This window comes from Dreissena polymorpha, chromosome 2 (genome assembly GCF_020536995.1).
Source record: "Dreissena polymorpha isolate Duluth1 chromosome 2, UMN_Dpol_1.0, whole genome shotgun sequence".
NCBI lineage: Eukaryota > Metazoa > Mollusca > Bivalvia > Myida > Dreissenidae > Dreissena > Dreissena polymorpha.
In genome coordinates, this window is record NC_068356.1 from 12,019,830 (window position 1) to 12,044,450 (window position 24,621).

Consider the following 24,621-nt stretch of genomic DNA (forward strand, 5'->3'; position numbering starts at 1 on the left):
GCGACCTGAAAATCAAAAGGGTCATCTGCCAGTCATGATCAATGTACCTATGAAGTTTTATGATCCTAGGCATAAGCATTCTTGAGTTATCATCCGGAAACCATTTTACTATCTAGAGTCACTGTGACCATGACCTTTGACCTAGTGACCTGAAAATCAATAGGGGTCATCTGCCATTCATGATCAATTTACCTATGAAGTTTCATGATCCTAGGCCTAAGCGTTCTTGAGTTATCATCCGGAAACCATCTGGTGGACGGACCGACGGACCGACAGACCAACGGACAGACGGACCGACATGTGCAAAACAATATACCGCATCTTGTTCGAAGTGGGGCATAAATATGTATGCGTCAAACATATAAAAATATTTTGGAATCGATAGCTATTTTTTTACTGTCAATGTAAAAATAAAATCTATATAAACAACACATGAGTGGCATCTGATATTTGAAGATGCTAATTACAAAGTAATGTATATTTTGAAATTGGTTGCATCTATTTGTATCACTGCCTTGTCATAGATTTTAAGCACACCAATGCTACATTTACGGCATTGTATATGGATCGGTTACATGTCAAATATTACTTTAGTAATTTATTTATTACAATATGCTAACGCCTTTTTACCCTTCAAATCTTATCTTTGTAATAGTCACTATACCCCACCAAAGATACATTTAAAGGGCAGATTGAGGTAAAATCTTTTTAAAAGGAGATAATCTCGCCAAGTTAATCAAAAACATTCGAGTGTTAAGTAAACATGAGAAATGAATATCAAGGCAAATTATATTCTTTCTGATAGTTTGTAAAGACATTGACAAATGCATATATAGTGCCGTTTGATGAAGGTCGAAGTTTTTCGGAATATCGCAATTCGTCTTGATAAAATGATGCGATGTAAATTACCACTTATATTTTATTTTCCGTTTCGTAGATCCATTGATCCAAACAAACACTTAGCTAAGTCATCTTCAAGTAAATACTGATCACACAGATTTTCCAAATTACGTTCATAAATTTTCAAATAATCATCATTGCATTTCCTTAAGGGCATTTCAAAGATGTTTTACAAAACGTGTTCGCACATGACAGCATCGCTAATAAGTGAGTTTGTTTCTCTCTGCTACAACAATCATTACAGTAAAAATTAGACCAGGTATGGGTTCTAAACCTTATTTTAAAATACAATTGTAATAACATACATACTTTCTGATTTTCTCATATTTCGTTAACCTTTTTTCTCATATATATGAGTAATTTGTTGATAAATCCAGTTATGACGGCGACGACTCTACGGGCTGATGTGACCAAAACCGTAACAAATACGAAACCAACGATAGAACTTTGTTTCCCAACAATGTAAACATGATTTCATTTTTAAAAGCCGAACGGTCACTGAAGAAGGTTTGAAACGTCAATGTGGCGTAGTGGATAAGGTGTCCGCCTAACGATCGGAATTCCATTTTCTTAAGATACAAATTACTTGTTCTACCTATAAATTGCCCTCACGAGTGGCTCTATAAACCCTCGTGCCTTCGATACAATCGAGCTAAAATAAATATATTTACATTAAAATGATATGGTTTTTTATCGATTGGACGTACTGGATGCACGCATGCAATCTTATCTAATTATAATTGGAAAAATTATATTTGTGTAGATATGTGTGAAGATAAGACAAATATTGACTACTTAGCTGCGAACAAAATGATGCTAAAAGAAACGTACATTGCTAAATGTCGGACGATGCAACTGTCTACACATATTAAACCCACAGTCATTACCATATGAGGATGTAATTTATATAAGGTGTCCTCATTTTCACCATGTTCTACTCATTTGTAGAGGTGAATGTGTTGAGCAAGAAAGTACCCGTTTATGCATTGAAAACGTTATTTCATATCATATTATTCCTACAAATATGTGTATTGTGTATTTTGACATTCTCTTTTCACTTACGAGTAGGGAACAGGGAAAGTTCAAATAACCATGGCACTTTGATAGCTTTGGTTTTTTCCCATTGGCTTAAGCGCCTTACAAGGCGTTTGTTTTTTTGTAAACACAAAAAGATAACGGATGTAGAAATGAAGGGGATGTTTGCTAATAGCAACAACTAAGTCATCCATAATGTCACACTAGAGAAACGCCAACTGAATGGTATTTGGTGTTTTTTTCTGTATAACCACACAATTTATCATATGTTTAAATTCACATTTATTCAAATGAAAAGTGGTTATGCAGTTGCAATGGTCGTCGTTATAAAGAGAACATGTTTATAGCAATTAAATTGGTTTGGAATTCGAAATATTTACGTGTAAAAAAACAAATGCCTAGCATAGATTACGTTAAGGTTATACATGGAAACACACGGTAGAAGAAGTTATGTCCAGAGAATGAGTTAGTAACATGTATGATTGTGTACGTCATCTCAGAAAGATTATGTACAATTATAGCCCATGGCTAGTTTTTTATGTGCCAATCACTCACCTAGTCCTCTCTGCGCCGTCTGGTGCTTTAGGCGAAAGCAAGGGAGTGCCATTTTGGTCTGTCAGCTGCTGTTACAGGTGCTGTCTGCAGAGTGAGGCTCTGTTCTTGAGCTCTTGCTCCACGGTTCGGCGCCACGTCTTTTTCGGTTGTCTAGGTTTCTTTTCCCCTGTGGAGTCCATCTCAGTGCCACCCTGGGTAGCGAGTCGGATGGCATTCTGCAGCGGTGGCATTGCCATTTCCATCTCCTCAAAGCGAAAGTCTCAGCGATGCTGTTTTCGCCCGCTCTTCCACGCAGTGCCATGTTCGTGATCATATTTGGTCAGACGACTTTTATGATCCGTCGCAGGCACTTGTTCTGGAAAGCTTCGAGTTTGCGCTCGATGGTAGCAGTGGTCTTCCCTCACTCTGACTCATATTCAAGGACGCTCAGCAAGTTGCACTTGAAGAAGAAGAGCTTTGTGTGCGTGCTAAGTCTTGTCCTCGAGATGGGTTTCAGCATTGCGAAGGCTTGGCTTGCTTTGCTGATTCTCTTGTTGATCTCCCTTGCACAGTCTCCATCTGTGGTGACCTTGCTGCCCAGGTAAATGAACTCGTCCACTTATTGCAGAGGCATGTCGTTGATGGTGATTGGGCGCCCACTCTGGTGTTCTTCCTCATGACCTTTGTCTTTCCAATGTTGACCCTGAGACCTACTGTGCTTGCTGACAGTGCCAACTGTTGTGTCTTCTGCTGGATGTCCTGGTTCCTGCTAGTAGCCCGATATCGTCGGCGTAATCCAGGTCATCTAGCAGCGAGATCAGCAACCACTGTATTTCTTGTCTCCTTCCCTCTGTGGTGCAGCGCATGATCCAGTCAATTGCCATTGAAAAGAGGAGCAGCGAGAGGATTCATTCTTGCTTTACTCCAGTTTCCACCTTGAATGGTTCAGTGAGCAGGTTGTTGTGGACGACTCTGCACTTTTTTCGTACAGGAGCCTGATGGATGACGTTGATAAGTTTCTGAGGTATGCCATAATGTCGCAGAATCTTCCAGAGGGAGTCTCGGTTCAGGCTGTCGAAGGCTTTCTCAAAGTCCACAAAAACCACGTAGAGGGATCCATTTCATTCATGGGACTGCTCAAGGATCTGCCTCAGGACGAAGATGTGGTCGATGCAGGACTTGCCTTTCCTGAATCCTGCCTGTTCCTGTGTGCCAATAATACATTCACAAATATTAAAGGAAATAAAATAAGTCTTCATATGTTCAGGGGTCATGTGTATCCGGCAGCTTACCGAGTTTAAGTGGATTTAGTTGAACATAACTTCCAAATGGCTTCGTTTTCATGACATTCGAGATATTGGATGTACACATACACTTTTTTATTATAATACACAGTATTGACCGGCGTGTACAGCAAAATACAACTAAAATCACGATTATTTCATTTGCCGATCCCGTTGCATCTCTGATAATTTGGAAGTCAGGTCCCAAAATGTGCTTAAAAGGAAGTCAGTTCAAAAAAGGGGAACTGAACCTTTTTTGCAATAAATTAGTTATCAAAGTTATCGGGAAAATGAAATTATTGTGATTTTAGTTATATTTTACTGTACACATGCGTCAATTTGTACATCTAATATCTCGAACGTCATGTAAGTATTTGTCAGTAGACAACAGATTTGTGGACGGCTTTCCTTTAATAACTTTTTTATTATTTCTTTCTGGTTGATTTAAAAAAAACTAAAAAAACTAAACAATGTATACCATATTATATGTGTACATAATTTATAAAAAGAAATATTATGATACACGTTATGTATAATTGTGTTAAGTGCGCTTGCCATTGAACGTTGAATAAGCGAGAAATGCGAATATAATTAGATAATTTAAAAACGTATACTTTTTTGTCAGCTTGATTTATAAATCATGTTCCATCGCGCCAATGTATTCATTTTTTCATGAAATTGGGTATAGAAGCAAAACGATTGAAATTATGTCAGAAACCCAGCTTTTCACATTAAATGACCTTTAACATAACGCTAGCAGACCAATGCACTTCATTTATTCCAATCAGGTAAATAACAATAACAATAATAAAACAGGAGAAGTCTACACTGTGTATTAGCAACCTGCTGCTGCACATTTTTATTAAGTTCACAGTAATCTGTTCTTTAAATACAGAAGGCCTAATTAAAGACGTTGTTAATAAAGTGTGAAGGTGGATATTAAGAAATAAGATCCAGTTTCGCATGACACTGGCAGTATATCATGTAGTCATATATAAATGAGACACATTTAAGACATGGATAAAACATAAATAAGACGCATTTGAATATTTAATTTCTTCAAAAAAAAAGCACGTAGCCTCATATAAATAAAATACATTAAAGACACAGAAAAAATATATATAAGACACATTTTCATCTTTTATTTCTTAAAAAGCACGTGCACTTGAAGCAATACATATACATTTATCACTGACACATTATTCCAAAAGTCGACAGACAACATAAGTTCAAAGAGGGAACCACAATTTAATAACATCCATCTTCGTATGATACTGGTTGTATAGCAAGTAGTCCTTTGGCCGCTAATTTGTGAAAAAAAATGAGTCGCGAATTCTTCAGAATTGTGAAAAAATGAGTCGTGAAGTTTCTAAATTGTTGAATGTATTTTGGAATGATAAATTGTAGTAAATGCAAGTATATAGAATTAATTTAATCTTACAATACTTGGAATTTCCATAACATTTGTATTTACCAAATGATTTATTAATATTTATAAGAACCGGTTAATATTTCGTTTCATTCAAATCTAATCCTAATTTGTGTATTTTCCGAACCGATCAAAATTGATTATTCAACCCATAACATTGAAGTGAACCACTGCCCTGAATCTTAAAGCAATGCTATTGATATTTAAATGTTTGGTTGGCTCATGTTTAAGACCCGCCTTTTTCCTGAAATCAAGAAATTAAGTCAATTGCGATTTATTGCACATAAATTATGGCTCACCTTCATCGAACAAGCAAATCTAAGAAAAGAATAACATCCGACGATGATGACAATTACATGCCATTGGACGCGACAAGAGATTAGGAAAGTGAAGGAAAAAATTAATATTGGAAAAAAAACCTAGACATCAGTTATAAAAATTTGATATTAAACAGCCTCGGATGGTTAAATGACCGCAGTTTCTGACATTTCACATTAACAGTTTCAAGACATAAATGGACGTCAGTCTAATTTGAATGTTGCTAATTTCAAATCCTATTTGACACACTGGATTATTTCGAAAAAATTGAATAATATTGAAGGGTCTTCCATTCAGATTCATCACACTGGTTACGATCATTGGATTGCTTCATATCGAGACAGTATTGATGCCATTCATGTTTAAGATAGTCGGAAATCAAACCGGACATTAAATTTTTATGTTAAAATAAAATACAGTTGTGTCAAATTTATGATTATTCTGACTTCAAAAATATCGATGCGGCGTGTTTGCTATTGCCTTTGTAGTATAATTATGCGTTTACAAATATAACATTGAATTAAATTTAAGGTTTTTAGTTCCCGAAATGAGAAAACATTTGGTTGAGTGTATAGAAAATGGTACTTTTCAGTCTTTTCCAAATATTGCCAAAATGCCAAAATGCTACAGAGGAAACAAAATCTACTAAAATACCCTTATATTGTTTTTGTAACCACACAGCGTTTTTAGATGTTGTTGTTAAGTGTGGCAATAAAAAATGTCCTGTTCAATGGTTTCACAGACGCTGCATAGGATTTGTACATGAGGATTGGAACTGCAAAAGCTGCAGAAAATGAACTGATTTTTGTTCTCGGGCCATACGCACACTATTAATGTTCATAGAGGTGTATTTTTTAGGTAAACATGTGTATGCCTACTCTACTCGTATTATCACTTCACAACAGTTGTGTGTTTTATTAAACATTTATTAATGTAATTTATTTCTTGCGGAAACATTCAAGTAGCTGACAGTCTTCTTTGGTAGGCACATTTTTTGGAAATTTCAATATTGTAATTATTCTGAGGGTGCTAATTTTGTGTGGCCGGTTGTCTTCGGATTGCTGAGTATAAATCCATACTTAGGTGGTTACTTTCTGATTATTACAAAAAATTAGTTTATAAAATTTCAATATTATAATAATTCTGAGGGTGCTACTTTTGTTTGGCCGGTTGTCTTCGGATTGCTGAGTATAGATCCATACTTGGGTGGTTACCTTCTGATTATAACAAAAATTTAGTTTATTACAAAAAAAAAATTAGTTTTTTGTGGAGATGGGTTTTGCTCGGATATAGGTAACTCTTAGCTCTTATTTGGCTTTTATCTGGATAGTTAGTCACTTTGCGGCATTGCTTTCCATAGCGGAATTTTGCAGATTTTGATTACATTACAATTTTGCGGATTTGGATAACATTGCGATTAATGTTGCGGATTTGCTCACTATTGCTTATAACAAGAGACTGTCAGCTACTTAAAATCAGGAAGGCCACTTAACCATTCCTGATTTGCATATCTTTGATGTTGGGGCTCATTCTCTCCAACTTAAATTTTATTTTAACCTAGTCCATATGTGCTAGTCATTTGTTATTGCAAAGGAAACGTAAAATAAAGAAGTTATAACTTTATTTTGTGTTATTCGAAATTCATATACTAAAATAATGAGTCAAAATGATGCTTCTGGACATTCCGCATATACTGTGAAATCACTTGTTTGACTTAAAATGTACTGAATAGTTGTAGAGGAAGGTGGTGTGCAAATTTACAGAGAAAAACTAGCACACATAACTGTGCTCCCAGAAAAGATTAGGGAAGCAAATTGTCGCCACTTTGCCCGAATCCGTCCATTGTTCTTGTATGCTTTCGTTCATAGCTACTTACAGACAAATTCGTGTTTCGCTTGATCACTATGAAGTGGTGAGCTGTGAACTAACTATAACCGTTTCTATGATTTTTATCAGACCTACATGGGACTTTTCAGATTCGAAATACGCATTGATAGGTGTAGCACAAGTAATGATTCTCCAATATTACAGGTGGGTCGAACATTGGCATTGAAACATTGTTTTATACGCCGAACACATTTTGACGCCGCATTACATTTGGGTTATTTTTTTGCGGCGTTTTGCTCGTTACTTCATATTGTTTCATATCCATGATGTGTGTTTGTTCATGTTCATATAGGTTTTATTTTATTAATATTTGAATGAGAAAACATTTTCATGCATAATGGATGTTTAATATAAGTTTTATTTTAAAACATCGAATACCCAAATGACATAAGTGTTATGTCAATATACGATATTTAGCTGTCTTACTGGCACTATTTTTCAAAAGTTTCGACACATGTTTTTGTTTAAAAAAATACATGTAACTATTTTGGAAATGAAATAATTAATTCATGAAGGTTTATTTAGCTAACACGAAGCTTGTCGATAAGAACGATGATCCTTCTATATTCGCGATTGTCCTAAAACGTATGTTTATTTCACGAATACAGTTCATCAAAAATATTTTAATAAACGAGATCTCCAGCAGTCTTACATTGATGTTTCGAATCTTTGTTTATTAATAAATATGTGATTAATAAACACCTGTGATTAATAACGAACTTTTATGTTTCACGCGTTTTCAATTTTACTATTACTGTAATAGCATCATGTTTATTTGAGTATAGTGGTTGTACAGATATCACAGGTGACCAAATAACATACGGCCGCGAGATAACACGAGATCCCCCTCAGTCTCTTATTGATGTTTCCAATCATTGTTCATTGATATGTATATGAGTTCATGTTCATATTAAAAGCATTACAATTAAACAGGTGAGCACGAAAAAATAAGTAAGTAGTGAAGTCCTTATCTTGTTTTTATTTAGTTGATTAATTCTTAAATTGCAAACGAAATATCTGAATAGTTCTATTCATGGTTTTGCTGCTTACTATTTGGTCTTCTATTTTTAACACTGCATTCAATTTGCTTTGTCAAAATGTGTCATCTTTGAAACCTTAGTAAACTATCAATTATAAGATCGTACACCTTGTAAAATTAGTTGCACATGGACTGTGCAGGTACTAAGCTGGAAACCTATGCGCCAATAAGTCAGTTGGACGATATTGACGAGCATGCTCTTAAGTTAACACTTCCGGTTTCTTCCAGGTTGACTTCCCGATTATGCCATACGCGACCAGCATCCGCACTGTCTGGTCATAATTAACGATGCCCGCTATAAAGTCAGGCAATGTTTCGTGTTCTCGTTAACGGACAGGGTAGTTCTTTATCAGATTTCAGGACTGCTCAGACGATTCTCGAGCTTGGCTGGCCGCATACATGAAAGGCATAAGACCCATTTTCGTGTGACGCGTGTTATGTGTGACAGTTATTGCACAGATGTTAAAATATTGAAACGCAATTTTTGAAAATAAAAATGAACCAACATGACCTATTTGATAAAATATATTGAATAAACGAGTATAGGGTCGTATTTTTGAGCAAAATGTTACGGACATCAATTTAAAGATTAAAATCTGAAATGACAAGTATTCTTAAAACTAAGAGTTTACAAATTACCGAACAAAAAAGAAAATTATTTTTTTATTAGCATTTCATGTTCGACAAAATGTTCTTATTTTGTATTTGTGAATCTGGCTGAAAAAAAAACAACTACGGAATTCAGATGAAATTAAGATCGATTATTTTAAAGCTTTCGCTCTAGACCATTATCTATTAGTTCCTGCTTTTTTCCATATGGACATCTGAACATATCATGTAAGCGTCTCAAGTATTAAAACAAATAAAACCTAAATAGGTTGGTTTTTTTCATTTGATCAATTGATATTAGCAAACGCAATCGTTTTTGTTGTCTGGTAAACTAGACCCAGCCGTTCGTCATTATGTACTAATTATTGGGTCATTTGATCATTACTTTTAAATGTGGGCACAATATTTATAGAAACAATCATATATTTAATTTAATATATATATACATTCAATATTAGCCAAGCGGTAATCATTCCTCTAAGCTGACAGTATTAAATTTCTTAATAACGTATACATATATACATATTGACAGTTTAATGAATTTATGCATGCCTACAATTAATAAAAGGCTTGTAACAACTGACTGCGTTAAAATGAAATTACAGTTTAAATGTATACCAGTACATAGATACGATTTTATATACGAAGTATTGTTGAAAATTACAACGATTTAACATATTAAACAAATGAATATAATTTCCATCACTCCCATAAATGATTAAGTAAATGAATGCTTTATTTATTTTAAAAAATTGAGTATTGTGCTGTATAATGCAGGTGTTTAAAAGGGGCCATTTTTACTTTTGAAGGATTCGTCTGCATTGCAGATACGATATAGAAAGTAATAACATAACGTAATGCTCGCGTTCCAATGACGCCACGTTCATCCTGAAGAACGGCGTGAGCGTCGGTGCAGGGTATACGAGCGTCTCGAATTTGCAGGTACATGTACATGTTTTACAGCTGTTACAATGCCAGACCATTTAACGATTTTTGTCATTTTGACAGTCCCCGCCAAACTCATTTACTAGCATCGGCGATAGCTTGAAAACCAGTCAAAAGTGGTAACTGCTGAAATCGCCATTCACTTTAAAGCGTTTAACAAACAGTTTCAAACTAAATCAGTTGCCTTCAAGACCGGCACTTATTATTTCAGTCAAAAACATAGTGTTTTTGAAATGATAGTTAAACTACCGATGTTGTTTTAATGCAAACGCCAAATGTTAGATACGAGTGCAATTCTCTCTGAATAAGAAGAAAACCCTAAGCAGGAAATTACACATTCTACATGGGTAAACTGCCAAAATCTACACAATCAACGTTTATGCTCCAACGCCTGGGGACTTTGTTCTCGACATGTTCGTCAAACCTTCTTCCGAAGAGGGTCGCATGTTGAAACAGCTTGCTAAGTACCATTTGCGATGCAATTTTGTGAAGGAGCCCAACTTTGAATTCCCGAGAGCGTGTGAATCCACGTCCACCGAGCCGTGCCAAATCATACGTCCGAGGAACGCTCTTCTGCCTGCCAACATCACAGTGGAGTTTGAAATACAAGCTTCACACACGTTTGCTTTGTCATTCAATATAACTAAGTTGAAGGGGCGTGGTAAAGGTATTATATACTGAGCGAAAAGGAACAAATAACACAGTTTACGTGACTTTCGATGAAAAGACTATAATATGATATGAAGGTTGGCTTCGATTCTACACTATGTTACAGCTCTATTTCGTTTGGCCGGTAAAACGCAGTTTAGCCTATCCGTACAACGTGCCATATATACTTAAGTATTTTATGGTTTGAAAGACTTAACGAAAATGTTATCAAATTTTATTGTGGTTTACTAAATGCTGATTGATCCTGTTATTTTTGTATAATTATTTGAATACATAATGTACACTTATTTCAGAAATAATGTAAACCTTATTTCAACAGTTTATTTTCGAAACATGTATTACCACGTTAGTCATTGCTTGAAATGTTTTGTGTGTTTTTTAAGGTCGTAGCATAAATTCTAAATGCAAAAATTACCTTATTTTTACAAAAAAGTGACATATTGCTGATGCAAGATTATGAAGTCAAAAGGTCTTAAATACAATATACAATATTAAAATATTACTTTTTTATATTAAAATCGTATCACACATATCATTACACATGTACATTTTTCTTTGCATAAACTATATATTTTTACTTATTGTTTCATTTTTGTTTATGCATTTGTGATACACCACATCATTGTCTACATGATTGCCGAATTGCATTTACATGTTATTTTACTTGTGGTTATCATATTTATTATTAATATTCCCATTATGGGTTTATAACTTTAAGAACTTTAAGATGATCCTACACAACTTTTCAATATATTTTTTTTTTCGTAATTGACAGACACTTTTAAACGCCTTCCAGTTTGTTAGATGTTATGATATATATTGCCATTTAATCGAAAGCTTTATAAGACAGCTCTCTGTATTTTTTTTTTCGATTTCCTTTTCAAACCATAACGTTCGTTCCAAATGTCGATTTGTGTATTCGAAAATCAATAGTTTGCAAAGACCTTTCAAAGGTGGTGATCTCTATTTTAAATATTTATTGTTTGTAGTAGATGTTCTGTTTTTTAGTTAGCGGATAAAACAAGAATATCATTCCTGATTAAGACGCTTGAGTGTTATTGCTTGCAATGTCATACGCATGAACACGTAAACTTTTATATGGGTATGTATATGAAATACCAAATATTCAAATATACGCAGAAAAGCACCTACGCGTCGGTCCGATGGACAAGTAATGCACTTAATGGGCTTCAGTTTTGGAGGCTCTTTTAAACTCACAAATGCATTGATACTCTGGATGAAGCACATTCATATCATGTAACAGTATTACAACCACATGAAATCTTCAAAATATAACACATATAGGAATATCGTTCTACCATCTATACATATGTCTAATAAATTTAGAACAAAGGGATGATCATGTCTTAAAATCTTACAGTGCATAAAACTGGGAATATTCTTTCAAGCGCATCTCGCGAATCGTTTTGATCACGTTACTTTATAATAGCCCCTTTTTACAACTTTGGTATCAAACAACCTCGTTATTGAGCGATTTTCGAATGTTTAATGACTGGCGGTCGGGCACTTCTCAGTTAAGTGGGAATTGTCAACCTCTCGACACCGGTCCTTTTCAAGATTTACAACGTTGGTTCCGAATACTAGTCAAAGTCCAGTTCCATAAACATTAGAAAATCAATAAAGTTTTGCCAGTTTTGTTTTAATCCTCAGTGTTCCTTTACTGGTTAACAGCATTTTCTTAATAAGTCCACCGACTGCATCCATATGCGGAGACTTGATAAACTCGCTCTCGCTGCTGTCCGGAAGTCGAGAGCGATCATTGGGGAGCTCAGATTGTTTGAAATGCATGAGACATTATTGAAATAATTCAGTAATATGTAAATTCAATATCATTATATACATGTAAAAAGTACCGGTATATGTCATTAACACATAAAAAAAACAGTTAATTAAAACGAACTTCCGGTAAATACTGTACCATGTAAATATCAAAGCAACAATACCATCATTAAGACAAACAATCGTGATTTTAAACAGAAAACGTTAATTTAAAACAGAGCAAACAAAGATTTAAAAAGCATATCGCGACTTAAAAGCTTAAAGTTTTTTTCCAGTATTAATATTGTGCTTAGCGCGAAGTGCTTCAGTTCCCTTAACAGCTCTTACGCTTACACAGTGTGATACTGGAACATTCCTTCCATGTTGCCTGTTTTTAAAATCACATAAACATCATATGCAAAGCCCTTTTCTCCAGTTCTGACTACACCACTGAATATTCCCCCATTTTTCCGAAGTGGATCCTGATTCACACTGATTCCATCCAAATCCGGAGCCCTTATCTCAAATTTAATTTCACTGTTTGCCGGAAGTTTAGCGTTCTGAGGCTGGACAATCTCGCATTGATCCGTATAAATGGAGGCGTAAACCATCGGAAATTGGAAATCACCATCACGTACAGAATTGCAGTGCAGAACGTATACTGCCATCTGTGCCATTACGCCGGCTCCTAAACCTTCCTTTGCGAAAATGTCAAGCCTGTATTTTCCAGTCAGTGGTGGATGGACTCTTATTACGCCCAAATCACCAATACTCCTGGCCAATGTAGCATTGGCCTTTTCGCGCCACGATTGTCCATCCAAATGAGAAAGTTTGGCCTTGTAATCCAATCTCTTGTTCTTGCTTCTAAATGTAAGCTGTATTTCATCGGTCATTGTTATCGTTCCACTCTTATGACTTTCAGGGGTCACACCCAGAGCAAAAGCGTGTGGTTTGAGATGCGCGTTTTTGTTGAACTCACCAAGAGTAATGGGCTTTTTCAATAGCTGCCATTTCATGCTTTCTGCCATATCATTATTCATGTATGGAAAATGATTGTTAACAAATTGCGCAGGATCGGTCAAAAAGTAGAACTCTTCGAACGCTTTGATATAATTCTGCCCGTCCGTATGACCAGCGCCCCATGTGCAGTCCAATAAGAACCACATCCCATTAAGACGTACAGCGTTCCAGGCGTGGTCGGTTTGGCTTGACTCTGTAAACGGCTTATCCGCGTCGTATCCAAACCCCTTCGAAAACCCAGAGAGTTTCTTTACCTCTATCCCTGCAGACCTGTATAATTTAATGAGCAGTCAAAAGAAAAAAAGAACTTACATCGTTACTGCTTTCAAGCGAAAAATATTCATACGTCGGTAACACGTACCTGCAGAGGGCTTCCATCACACTAGCATAACCTTCACAGACGCTCAGTCCATTTTTCATGACGGACGTGACGTCATTCGGTGCACGTGGCTTTCGGCCCAGTAAACCATCGATATCGTACCTAAAATTATAAACCTAGGCTATTTAGACCAAACGCAGCCTTTTTCCGACATGATTTGTACATAAAAAGGTTTACATGACATACATTCAAATCTTGTCCTAATATATGTTTAGTATGCCTATTTAACACTGAAAAGTGATGTGAATGTTCCATTATAAAATTAGTTTAGAAGGTTCGATTTTTATTTTATCTTGGTTTTGTACCTTATATTCTCTGCAATCCAAACAAAAAACCCTCGCACTTGAAGTCGTTGGTTCTTAGTTTTCGTCATCACGTAATTCACAAGAGATTCGACGGATTCCTTTAGCGCTGAAGGTGCCTGAAATGTGTGCAAGTAATTGCATAAATATACCTGTATCTAATTAAGCGATTCTGTTAACGAAATTCCAACGCTTATATGTAACATTTATTAAACAGAAATGTCACTAGCCTTTTGGACATGCTTATCAATGTCTGCGAACTCGTGTATCCCTTCTGGGGGCGATTCAACTACCGGTACTTTCACGTTTTTTTCTACTGATTTAACATTTGAAACGTCTGTTTTCTGTGGTCCGACCGCTGTTTGGCGTGGTTTGCTGCTTATACATCCCATTGTTAAAACGCATATAGTGTTCGCCCAAACCTGAAAAATATATTTTTGATGGTTAATTACCTTATATTTAAATCCAGTACATACTTTGGCACGGGTTGAACAATTCGTTAAAAATATTCAGCATGATTCTTGATTTCTGATTTAAAAATAGTTACTTACCAAGTTGATGCCATTTAATATGTTTTAGTATAAAGTTATACAAGAATAAAAAGTCATGTATATTTTTAGGATTTTTTTTTAAATGAAATTTCGTTGATCCACCTTTTTAATTTGATGCAAATCTTTCGTTTTATTATCGTTGTATATGATATTTTCTAATAACAATACAGTAGTTTTATAAGTATTAGAAAATGACAAGACAAACCTTGTATGCCTTCAAATATATCTATAAACACTCTTATCTAAATACGAACGTCCGAGATTTTTTAAACAATCTACACATGTGTATATCTGTTTGTCTTGTCCAAATAAACAATGGAACAAACAACTCAGGCATGAACACAAGAACAATATACTTTGAAATCGAACTATTACATTCCTAACCAGGAAGTTGGTTTAACAACTTAAATCGAATTTCAATCATACTATTTTTAATCAGATAAAAACAGATTTAGCTAAGTATGAGATTTATGCGCTTTCATATTTATCCCAATTTTATAGATCGGTGATCTCAGTTATGTAACTGCATGTTTTGAGATTGTTGTTGATACTGCGGTATGGTATAGTATGTGTGCATACAGCCAATTGTCATCAATGTAAAACAGTTCGCTGCTTACTAGAATTCATTGAAATGTTAACGGAATATAAATGAATACAAAAATAAATAAATAAAACCCTGTGCCGTTCTCAATTCTTGTTGGGTATTATTTGTGTTATTGCATACTATAATGTAATTTAACCACAAACATAACATAACCTAACATATGGTATGGCCGGCCCAAAATACAATTGTCCAATAATCCGCCAATGGTGGTGACAACAGACATACATGTATGTTAATTAATAATATTATTAATGAGCAGAACATGTAACAAAAAGACATAGGCATATAATTTATGTAACGTATCATATCATAACTTTGAAAAGTAGATCTAATTAATTCAAGTTATATGTTTCATAATAAGAGTACTTATGAAGTCATGAAACACTTTTGTATTAATTATCAAGCAAACATCGACCAGTTTAAGCCTCAGGTGTTTTGTTGTTGATCAACTGTGCCAATAATCATTAGGTTTGGGTAACTCTGTTATTATGTTTTATAAACTGTATATGCTCATTCTATCACATATTGTGAAAATGTGCATTATGAAATAAACAAAACGAAACGTTGAATTTGTAAACATTTTGATATACATATCCATTTCATCGTAAACCTTCCCAATTTAAGTGATTATTTATTAAGTGGGCGTATATGAGATATGTTTTTTAATTGCATAGACAATTGGTCACATATAAATAACAGAACAGAACAGAACAGAACAATACTTTATTTCTCCCAGGTATACATAGATACAACATGGGGAACATATAATATACATGTTACAAAATACATATCATGTTTCCGGTTCAAGTGTGGTACATTTTGTTGTATGGGGGAAGTCATATAAACAATGTGAATCAATTTGCAGCTTTTATATATAGATGCTTTGATATTTTATAGTATTAATTCTTAATACGGTAAAGATGGAATAAGCATGTTTACAAATAGAGCGTTTGTAATAATAGTAAGACATGTAGTAGTCATCACAACAACGGCGAGATAATAATAATAATAATAATAATAATAATAATAATAATAATATATATATATATATATAATAATAATAATAATAGGAATGATAATAATAATAATAATAATAATAATAATAATAATAATAATAATAATAATAATAACAATAATAATAATAATACGAAAAAGATGAAGAATCAACATCAATGTCATAATTATAATAATCATAATTATAATAATGGCACAATTACAAGTGACAAAAAGCATCAGGATAAGGAATGATTTTCGCGATCATTAATCAAGCACATATTTATCAGTGTTACAGTGTAGGTTGCTCTCGAGACAATTATCAGGCGTTTAATTTTGTGTTTTCATAGTAAACTCTTTATAAGAAAAAGCTATTTTTAACAAATATGAGTATAGATATGCTATGTATTGTATATAAGAGTAAATACATCTCGCAGTTAAACATCGTGCTATGATAATATAAGCGACAGGTGGCTACGCCGCTGCGCTATTTACATACGGGTCTTTGCGACCTCGTTTGAGACCGTGTGCAGTTAGAATTGTACATTGCCTCGTGTGAAGATTATCGGTTATGGCAGGCGCGTGTGTTCTACAGAGTTCAAGTGCACAGTTAATTGGATACTGCTCGAGAGATTAAGGTAGGACATTTTAGAGTTGAGAAGTAAATGCTATTACAAAGTACATACATAAGGGTTATAGGTGTTCGATAGAAGTGAATTGTTAAAAAGCATAGTAAGTGAGAGTTGAGGCATTGGCGTTTGTTGTTGTTGTTTAAGAAATAAGTGTTCGACCTTTACAGCCTAGTCTAATGCCTGGTATATTTCTTCATTATTATTTTGGTAAATCTCGAAAGCTGTTTCATTTCTGCTATTGATGTCGGCGTAATGATTTCATTAAACGTCATGTGCCTTTCTATTAGGTTTCCCATATATCGATGCCGTTCGTTATAAAAATAAGGGCATGTCATTAAAAAGTGTTTTTCAGTAGCTATTTCGTTTGTGTGACATAGGTTGCAAAGGCGTGCATGGAATGGCGTGCCTTCATAGCGGCCTGTTTCTACAGGAAGAAAGTGATTGGCAGTACGGAATTTGAAGATATTTTGGGACTCATCCGGGTGAATTTTAATCAGGTATGGCTCAAACTCATGGTTTCTTTTAAAACTGCTGTATATGCGCCCTTTGTTGCTTATTTGTAATTCAGCATTCCACGATTGCTTAAATTGATCAATAAGTGTTTGTTTGATTTGTATGTGGATGTTGTTTTGTGTAATTTGTGTTTGGTTTTGCCAGATGTCTGGTCTTCCAACAGATGTTAGGATTTCTTTTATCTTATGTATCCATTTGAAGTTTAGATTTGGTTGTGAAAGCATGTATTTATAAATAAGAAGAGATATTTTGCTTTCTTTGCCTGTGATGAGTCTATTCCAGAAAGAGATCATTTTTGTGTTTACATTAATGCTTAAAGGATAGCGACCTAGTTCACCATATAGAAAGTTGATTGGTGTGGATCGACGGGCTTTAGTTATTTTTCTCATAAAATCTTTGTGAACTTGTTCCAATATTTCTAGGTTTTCATATCCAAATATTTCTGAGCCATAAGTAAGAATAGGTAGGACAGTATGATCCAAAAGTTTAATAGCTAGGTCAATGGGTAGATTTGCATTGTTAACACGATTCCAGAGTAGGTGCATGGCTTTTGAGGCTTGTTCTTTAACATGTTTGCGCGCATTTAAAAAAGAACCATTACTTGAGAAGGTAACGCCAAGATAATGATAAGTGCTTGTAATTTCAAGTTGATTATTGCCACATTTAAAATTAAAGTTTCTTGTTTGTCTTGCACCGAAAATTACAACTTTTGTTTTTGCAATATTTACATTGAGGTACCAGTTTTTGCAATAATTATGAAATGTGTTGAGACTGTTTTGCAGGTCAGATGCACTATTCGCGACAATGACGGTGTCATCTGCATACAACAGGACCAGAAGCTTAAGCCACGATATTGCAGTATCTGGGTTGATAAGTTCAACCCCAACGGATCCATTTATATGCAGGTATGAGTGAAGGTCATTTAAGAAAAGTGAGAATAGGACTGGGGATAGATTTTCTCCTTGTCTGACACCTATTTCTGATAAGAAGTACTGGGAGCATTCTCCATTAAAGGAAATGCATGATTTTATGTTTCTGTACATGTTTAAAAGGACTCGAAAAAAGTTACCATTAATTTGTGTGCCAAGTAATTTGTGCCAGAGACCAGCTCTCCAAACTTTATCGAATGCCTGAGAAAAATCGATGAAGGCGCAGAAGAGTTTTTGTTTGCGTTTTTTAAGAATCTCTATTAATGCATGGAGGGTAAAGATATGGTCTGCACAAGAGTAACCCTTACGGAAGCCAGCTTGATTTTCTTCTTATAGATTGTTTAATTCAAGAAAAGTGTTAAGTCTTTGGTTTAGGACTGAGGTAAATAGTTTACCCATACAGCTAAGGAGTGTTATGGGCCTATAATTGCTTGGTTCACCTGGACTCCCTTTGTTTTTAAATATAGGGATGATAGTGCCTTCGAGCCATGATAGTGGGATAATCCCTGTTTGTAATACACAGTTAAACAATTTTATGTAAAATGGGAGCAGGAGGTCTTTTGTTGATTTTATATATTCATTTAATATATGGTCAGAAGGGCTAGGGGCTTTTGAGTTTTGTAGTTTAAGTATACATCGGCTTATTTCTTCCTGGCTTATTTCCATATTTAAGACATCATTTGTGTCAGGTATATGTTGTATATCATTGTTGAAACGATTATCTTCGATTGCATTTGTATTTATTTCTTTGAAGTGTTTGTAAAAGGATTCTATTGGTGGAGAGCTTGTTTCTTTTGTTTTTGGTTTGAGACTCCTAAGGAACTTCCAATATTTTTTCGGGTTTTTATCATTAATTGCACGTAATTTAGCACTGGCGCATAATTTATCTCTATTTACATAAAATTTGATTGTCCTTTTATAATGATTGCTGGCATGTTTCAAAGATAATTTATTATCTGGATTTTTAATAGAGTTGTACTTTGATTTTGCTTCATGGTATTGTTTCCTTGCTTGGTGACATTTTGGGCCAAACCACGATTTATTGTTGGGGTAATTGCTTTTATAATTTGGTTTTTGGTTTGTGAATGTTTCTGAGCAGGCGTTTTCGAAGATTGTTTGCAATTCATGTGTGATATAGTCCAATGTTTCCTGTGACTGTGGGTATGTATTAAGGCTGAGATGTAATTCCTCTAATTGTTGTTTATTTATGTTGACTATAAATTGGTCTTTTTGATCTTGTTGCCAGGCAGGGCGGTTAGTATTTTGTTTATTTAATGTTTTTTTACTTTCAGGTTGTACAGTAGAGATGTCCCATGATAGCACATTGTGACCATCTGAAAATAAAGGGTCAGTTTCTATAATTTCAAAATCTGTGATGAAGTTAAAGCACTCGGCACTTGCCAATACATAATCAATGACGGATTTGTCCCTGAAAGTAAAAGCACCAGTTATTTCATCTTTAAATAGTCTGCCATTCATGATAAACATATTATTGTTTTTACACATATCGAGTAGTAAGAAACCATGAGTGTTTGTACGTTTGTCTTGCGAATTTCTAATGAGAGGGATAGAGAGGTTTTCAAGTATAGTATGCTTGTACAGGTCGTTTTCGAGTTCTATGTCTATTCCGAAAAGTTCATTAGTATGGTGATCAGGAAGAATGAAGTCTTTTAGTGTCCCTACTCTACTATTGGCATCTCCAGCTATAAAGACATATTTATTGTTATTACAATATGAGGATAGTTCGTCCTCAAGTATGTTAAATTCATCAATAGAGTAAAAACGCGAATTTTCAGGGGGTATATATATGGAGCCTAGTATTAGGTCTTGGTCAAAACCGGTTATTGTGTTGTCAATATTTAGCCATAGAACATAATCTGTGGAATTTGGTAGAACATTTACATGTTGGGAAATACTATCTCTTACATAAACGCCAATGCCTCCAGATTTTCTCTTATATTCTTTAGAACGGTGCTTATGAAAGAATGTAAAATTTGGGATATCCAGAATGTCTGTTTCGTTTGCATGGGTTTCAGAGGCACAAAATACATCATAATGTTGTATAAAGTTTTGGAATTCAGGTATAAGTAGCCTTTTCTTTAGGCCACTAACGTTTAAGCAACCTAACTTAATTTTACTGTCTTCCCCCGGGGGCCTAGCGAGCTCTCCCCGGGTAAGGCGTGTTTCTGGATCCAGGTGTGTCCCAGGGGCGCTGTATCATCGGTTGAGGCTGCGATGAGCTAATCTGTTGGGCCGTTTCCTGATGGCGGTGTGGGATTTCCCTACGAGGTGCGTGTGGGCGAGGATTCCTCCTCCTGGAAGGCGATGGCGACTGTTGTTTCCGCGGGGTCCTGTGCTCAAGAACAGGGGATTGATTTCGCTGGCTACGATCCTGCGATACAGCTTTGTTTGAGTTAACGGACTGGGCACGAGGAACTCGTGATATTGCTGGCTGTGTATTTGGTTTATTTACATTGCTAGCTGAGGCATACTGTGTGTTTGTAAATAAAAGTTTGTGACTTGTTACACGGCTGCCTTGCATGATAGTATCCCAGTTGGGAAAGGCATCGGCGACAACGCGTCCATCTTGGATTATTTTGGCAGGGTATACGATGCTCACCTTACTGTTCGGGTGTTCTTGCCGTAAGCGCTTGTACTGGGGCCATAATATCTTACGTGCATCGACAATCTCGCGTGGGAAGTCTCTGTTTATGTGGAAATGTGTGCCACGGAGCTTTCTGGCGTTCGACAGGATGAATTCAGTGTCACGAAAGTCTAAGCAGTAAATAATGATGGGTCTTGAGGAGCCGTGCCGGAATTTTCCTAGCCTGTGACATCGAGGGATAGGAGGACATGGGTCGATCTCGAGCTTCTCTCTTAGGAAAGTCGATATTTTGTGAAAGCAATTTTCGTCCCTCTCTTCCGGGATGCCACTTATAAGGAGGTTATTTCGGCGGCATCTAGATTCGAGGTCTACTGACTTATATTCAAGAAGCTTAATTCGCCGCTCATGGTCAGACATTGTTGTTTCTATTGAATTAACTTTGATTTGTAAGTTCAGGCAACTGTCAACTTTACTAGATACGCCTTTCATTTCCTGGAATAACATAGATAGCTTATTATCAAGGGAGAGATTCTCGTAGTCCGACAGTGTTTTAGACAGTTCGTACTCACTGTTGCTGCCTGTGTTCGCTCGATGTCGCTTTTTCTCCCTTGCGGCCGTTGACCACGATCCGCCATTTTGACTGAGAGTCTCATTGTCCAGCACATTAAAGTCATTATTAGTGACGAATTGCGATAGATCGTCCGAGTTTTGTTGCTCCATGTTGTGAAAATTCTTTAACTTATAGGCTAGCACAGTTACATACCAAAATTAAATGTTAATAACATTATTTTTCGTTGTTTTTTTAATTTCTCACACTGCTTGAAAAAAAACACGGTTAACCGCGCACTCGACCGGAAAAATCATGCAAATGAATAACAGACAGCATGATACTGGAAACATTTCTTACGTACAAACTGAAGGAGTTTAGCATTAATTTTTCTCAAGATAATGTTATTTTAGCTTCATTTCTCTTATATTTGTTCGGTAATATACTGGAACAGCCAACCCTATCAAACAGATTGATATAATTGTGTAATTAAATGGATTCATTTTAATTAATTACCTCAATACGTTTTGATAGTCAGATTATCGTTGTTCTTTTATTTTAAATAAAACAGTGCAGTTGTTATAGTAACATAGATGTGAAATGATGTTGTTGTCATAAATACGAACGCATACAGTAATTATCATATGATATTCACCGGAAAATGAATCACATGTACAACTATATGTACAAAGACTTTGATCAGCCATATTACTGAATGGTACGTTAACACATATTATGAATTGATAATTTCCTTTGAAATCTATTACTTGTCAAGTGCTATTGTCCCGATGGATGTTTAAGTGTGACAGCTTTTTGCAAACACTGTCAAAGCTATATAATTAAATACGCGATAATTGTAATAAATATATTCACGTACAAAATGTTAAAATCTGTGGTAATGTAGATTAAGTAAAAAAAAGAATCGGTTTCATTTAGCTTCCTTAATATAATTACTGATTCCTAGTCCGTTAAACGTGTATATTGTGTAGTTAACTTTATCAGCAACTAAATGAATTTATGGTGAGGCGTGCACGTCTGAAGAATAGAGTTATCGAGAGAAGAATAGTGTATTCGACTAAGGTCTCCCGCTCCGGTGTCACATTCGGGAGATTCTGTCGAATTTATTTAGTCTGGACAGTTACCAAAATTATCAAGTCAAGATATGTTTTACTAAACCATATTTGATTTTAAAACCACACCAACATGAATGTTAAATGGGCCTTTTCACGTTTGGGTAAATTAACAAAATTGAAAAAAGTTGTTTCAGATTCGCAATGTTCGCTTTAGTTATGATATTTGTGAGGAAACAGTAATACTGAACATTAACCATGCTCTTAAATAGCCATTATATGCATTTTTTGACGATTTAAAAACCTGAAAATTATAAAGCGTTGCAACGCGAAACGAATTAATAATTTGGACAATTCTGTTGTTGTCGTTGTATTTTGTGAAACTACGAGGATTGCTTATATAAAGTATAAAATACATTCAAGATAGTATTTGGCAGGATGACCGAGTGGTCTAAGTGGTAGACTTTTTACTCCAGGGTTCAGTGGTTCGAGCCCTGCTGAGGGTTACCTTTTTTTTCTTTTTAAATTTTCTTCTTGATTTTTCACTGGCGCTTTTTAGATCCAATGTTTACATTTATCAATATAAAGAAATTAATGACAAACTTCAAAACATGCCAAAATTTATGAAAAGGCTCCTTTAAAGTACACACCGTAGATATCATGATTTCCTAAGTTTTACATACATGTGAAAAGTATCATATGGGTATATACTGACTTAATTCCCGATCATAACTTTTTATTTAACACATATGAATACTTAGTGATGATGTGAATTGATGTGATGTGCATTGATGCGTTTTGATATCAAATGTATTAGTACGTTCATGTAAGTAACAAAAGTGAGCAGATGTTGAGTGGTACCAGGCGCGACAGACCTCAGATTCAGGTAATAAATGAAGACATATATTTTCTATTTAATATATATTTAACAAACTATAACATTGCATTTATCTCCATTAGCAATATAACACAACATGCATGATTAACTTCTACAATGTACATCTTCAAAACATAAATATACGAAACAAATAAGGGAATGCCATGTGCTAAGCAGAAAAAGAGTGTACATGTTTTTGTGTTTTTTTTTGGTCTGAAAAAACTAACTCTCGCTGAACGATTACTCATCAAAATAGTGCCGAGGCCGAGTCTGCGGCTACGGTTCGATGCCTAACGATTATCATAACCTACAAAGTCACTAAACAATGCAGTTACTGTCCTTAAAAGCCTTATCGTAGTTTTCCCCCTTTCATAACTTGTTAAAATTACTCTGAACATCTCACGTGAACACAAAAGACAATGTACCCGGGAAATGAAATTGTATCATTTAGTTACTGAAAAATAACGTGCATAAAATACATGTTTTTCTTTAGTTTGTGTCGATATCTTAAGGTATTAGAACAAATCGTTGAAAAACATCTGAAATCGGTGACAAAATTTCACCTTGCGTGAAGCAGAACAGTGCAGTACCAATAATTGTTTTAACAAGAACACAGGCTTATTAAATAAAGTAATTCCGATGTATTTCACATTTACAAAAGCAGCATACAAATCTGTCTTTTATGCACTAGTTGAAATTCTTAAGAAAATTCGTATTAAAAAGTTATTTGAAAAAAAAAGCACCACTAACCGGTCTTTTTACATCCGTTAACGTTTAATTTGGAACCCCACAAAGTCACGTGATCCTGCACACTGTCACAGGTGTCGCCAGTCTCTTGCACGACGATAGAGCATAAAAACGAAAAATACGTATTAAAAATGTGATTGAAGTGCTATTTTATACAGACGGATCAGAGGTTTTGTGACGATAAAATAGACGATGCAAGTGCGTAGGACGTAGTAAGTCCTTCCGCTCCTGATGACCAATGTGTCCCAGCACTACTACCAAATTCACTTTTGACGCAGGTAAATTAGGACGAATTTTGAATTAAAGCTGCAATTTCGTACCATTTTTTTTTAACTGAAAGATAATTTTAATGTTGGTTTGGTCTTGCGTTATGATGCATGTACCCGGTGGAAACCCTACATGTCCGGTATGGTGTCCACCAACCA

The 24,621-nt window shown here is 35.1% G+C and overlaps 1 protein-coding gene across 2 annotated transcripts; it reads right to left on the reverse strand.

The window, feature by feature from the left end:
- Positions 1-9,144: 9,144 nt before the first annotated feature.
- On the reverse strand, positions 9,145-24,349 carry LOC127865876 (kyphoscoliosis peptidase-like). 2 transcript variants are annotated; one of them, XM_052405906.1, is made up of 5 exons: positions 24,200-24,349; positions 14,359-14,550; positions 14,132-14,247; positions 13,809-13,928; positions 9,145-10,556 (listed from the first exon to the last, which is right to left on the reverse strand). In XM_052405906.1, the coding sequence occupies exons 2-5, from the start codon at positions 14,518-14,520 to the stop codon at positions 10,319-10,321; spliced, it is 636 nt and encodes a 211-aa protein (XP_052261866.1). In that variant the 5' UTR covers positions 14,521-14,550; positions 24,200-24,349; the 3' UTR covers positions 9,145-10,318. The 2 variants fall into 2 exon arrangements, with proteins under 2 accessions (XP_052261866.1, XP_052261865.1); XM_052405905.1 differs by lacking the exon at positions 9,145-10,556 and adding an exon at positions 11,388-13,717.
- Positions 24,350-24,621: the final 272 nt, after the last annotated feature.

Excerpts from the sequence above, each read along its gene's own strand:
- LOC127865876 (XM_052405905.1), bottom strand. The coding sequence starts at position 14,520 with ATGGGATGTATAAGCAGCAAACCACGCCAAACAGCGGTCGGACCACAG. Across the intron at positions 14,248-14,358 it reads TTGATAAGCATGTCCAAAAG|GCACCTTCAGCGCTAAAGGA; the intron begins GCTAGTGACATT and ends CACACATTTCAG. Across the intron at positions 13,718-13,808 it reads GTGATGGAAGCCCTCTGCAG|GTCTGCAGGGATAGAGGTAA; the intron begins GTACGTGTTACC and ends TAAATTATACAG.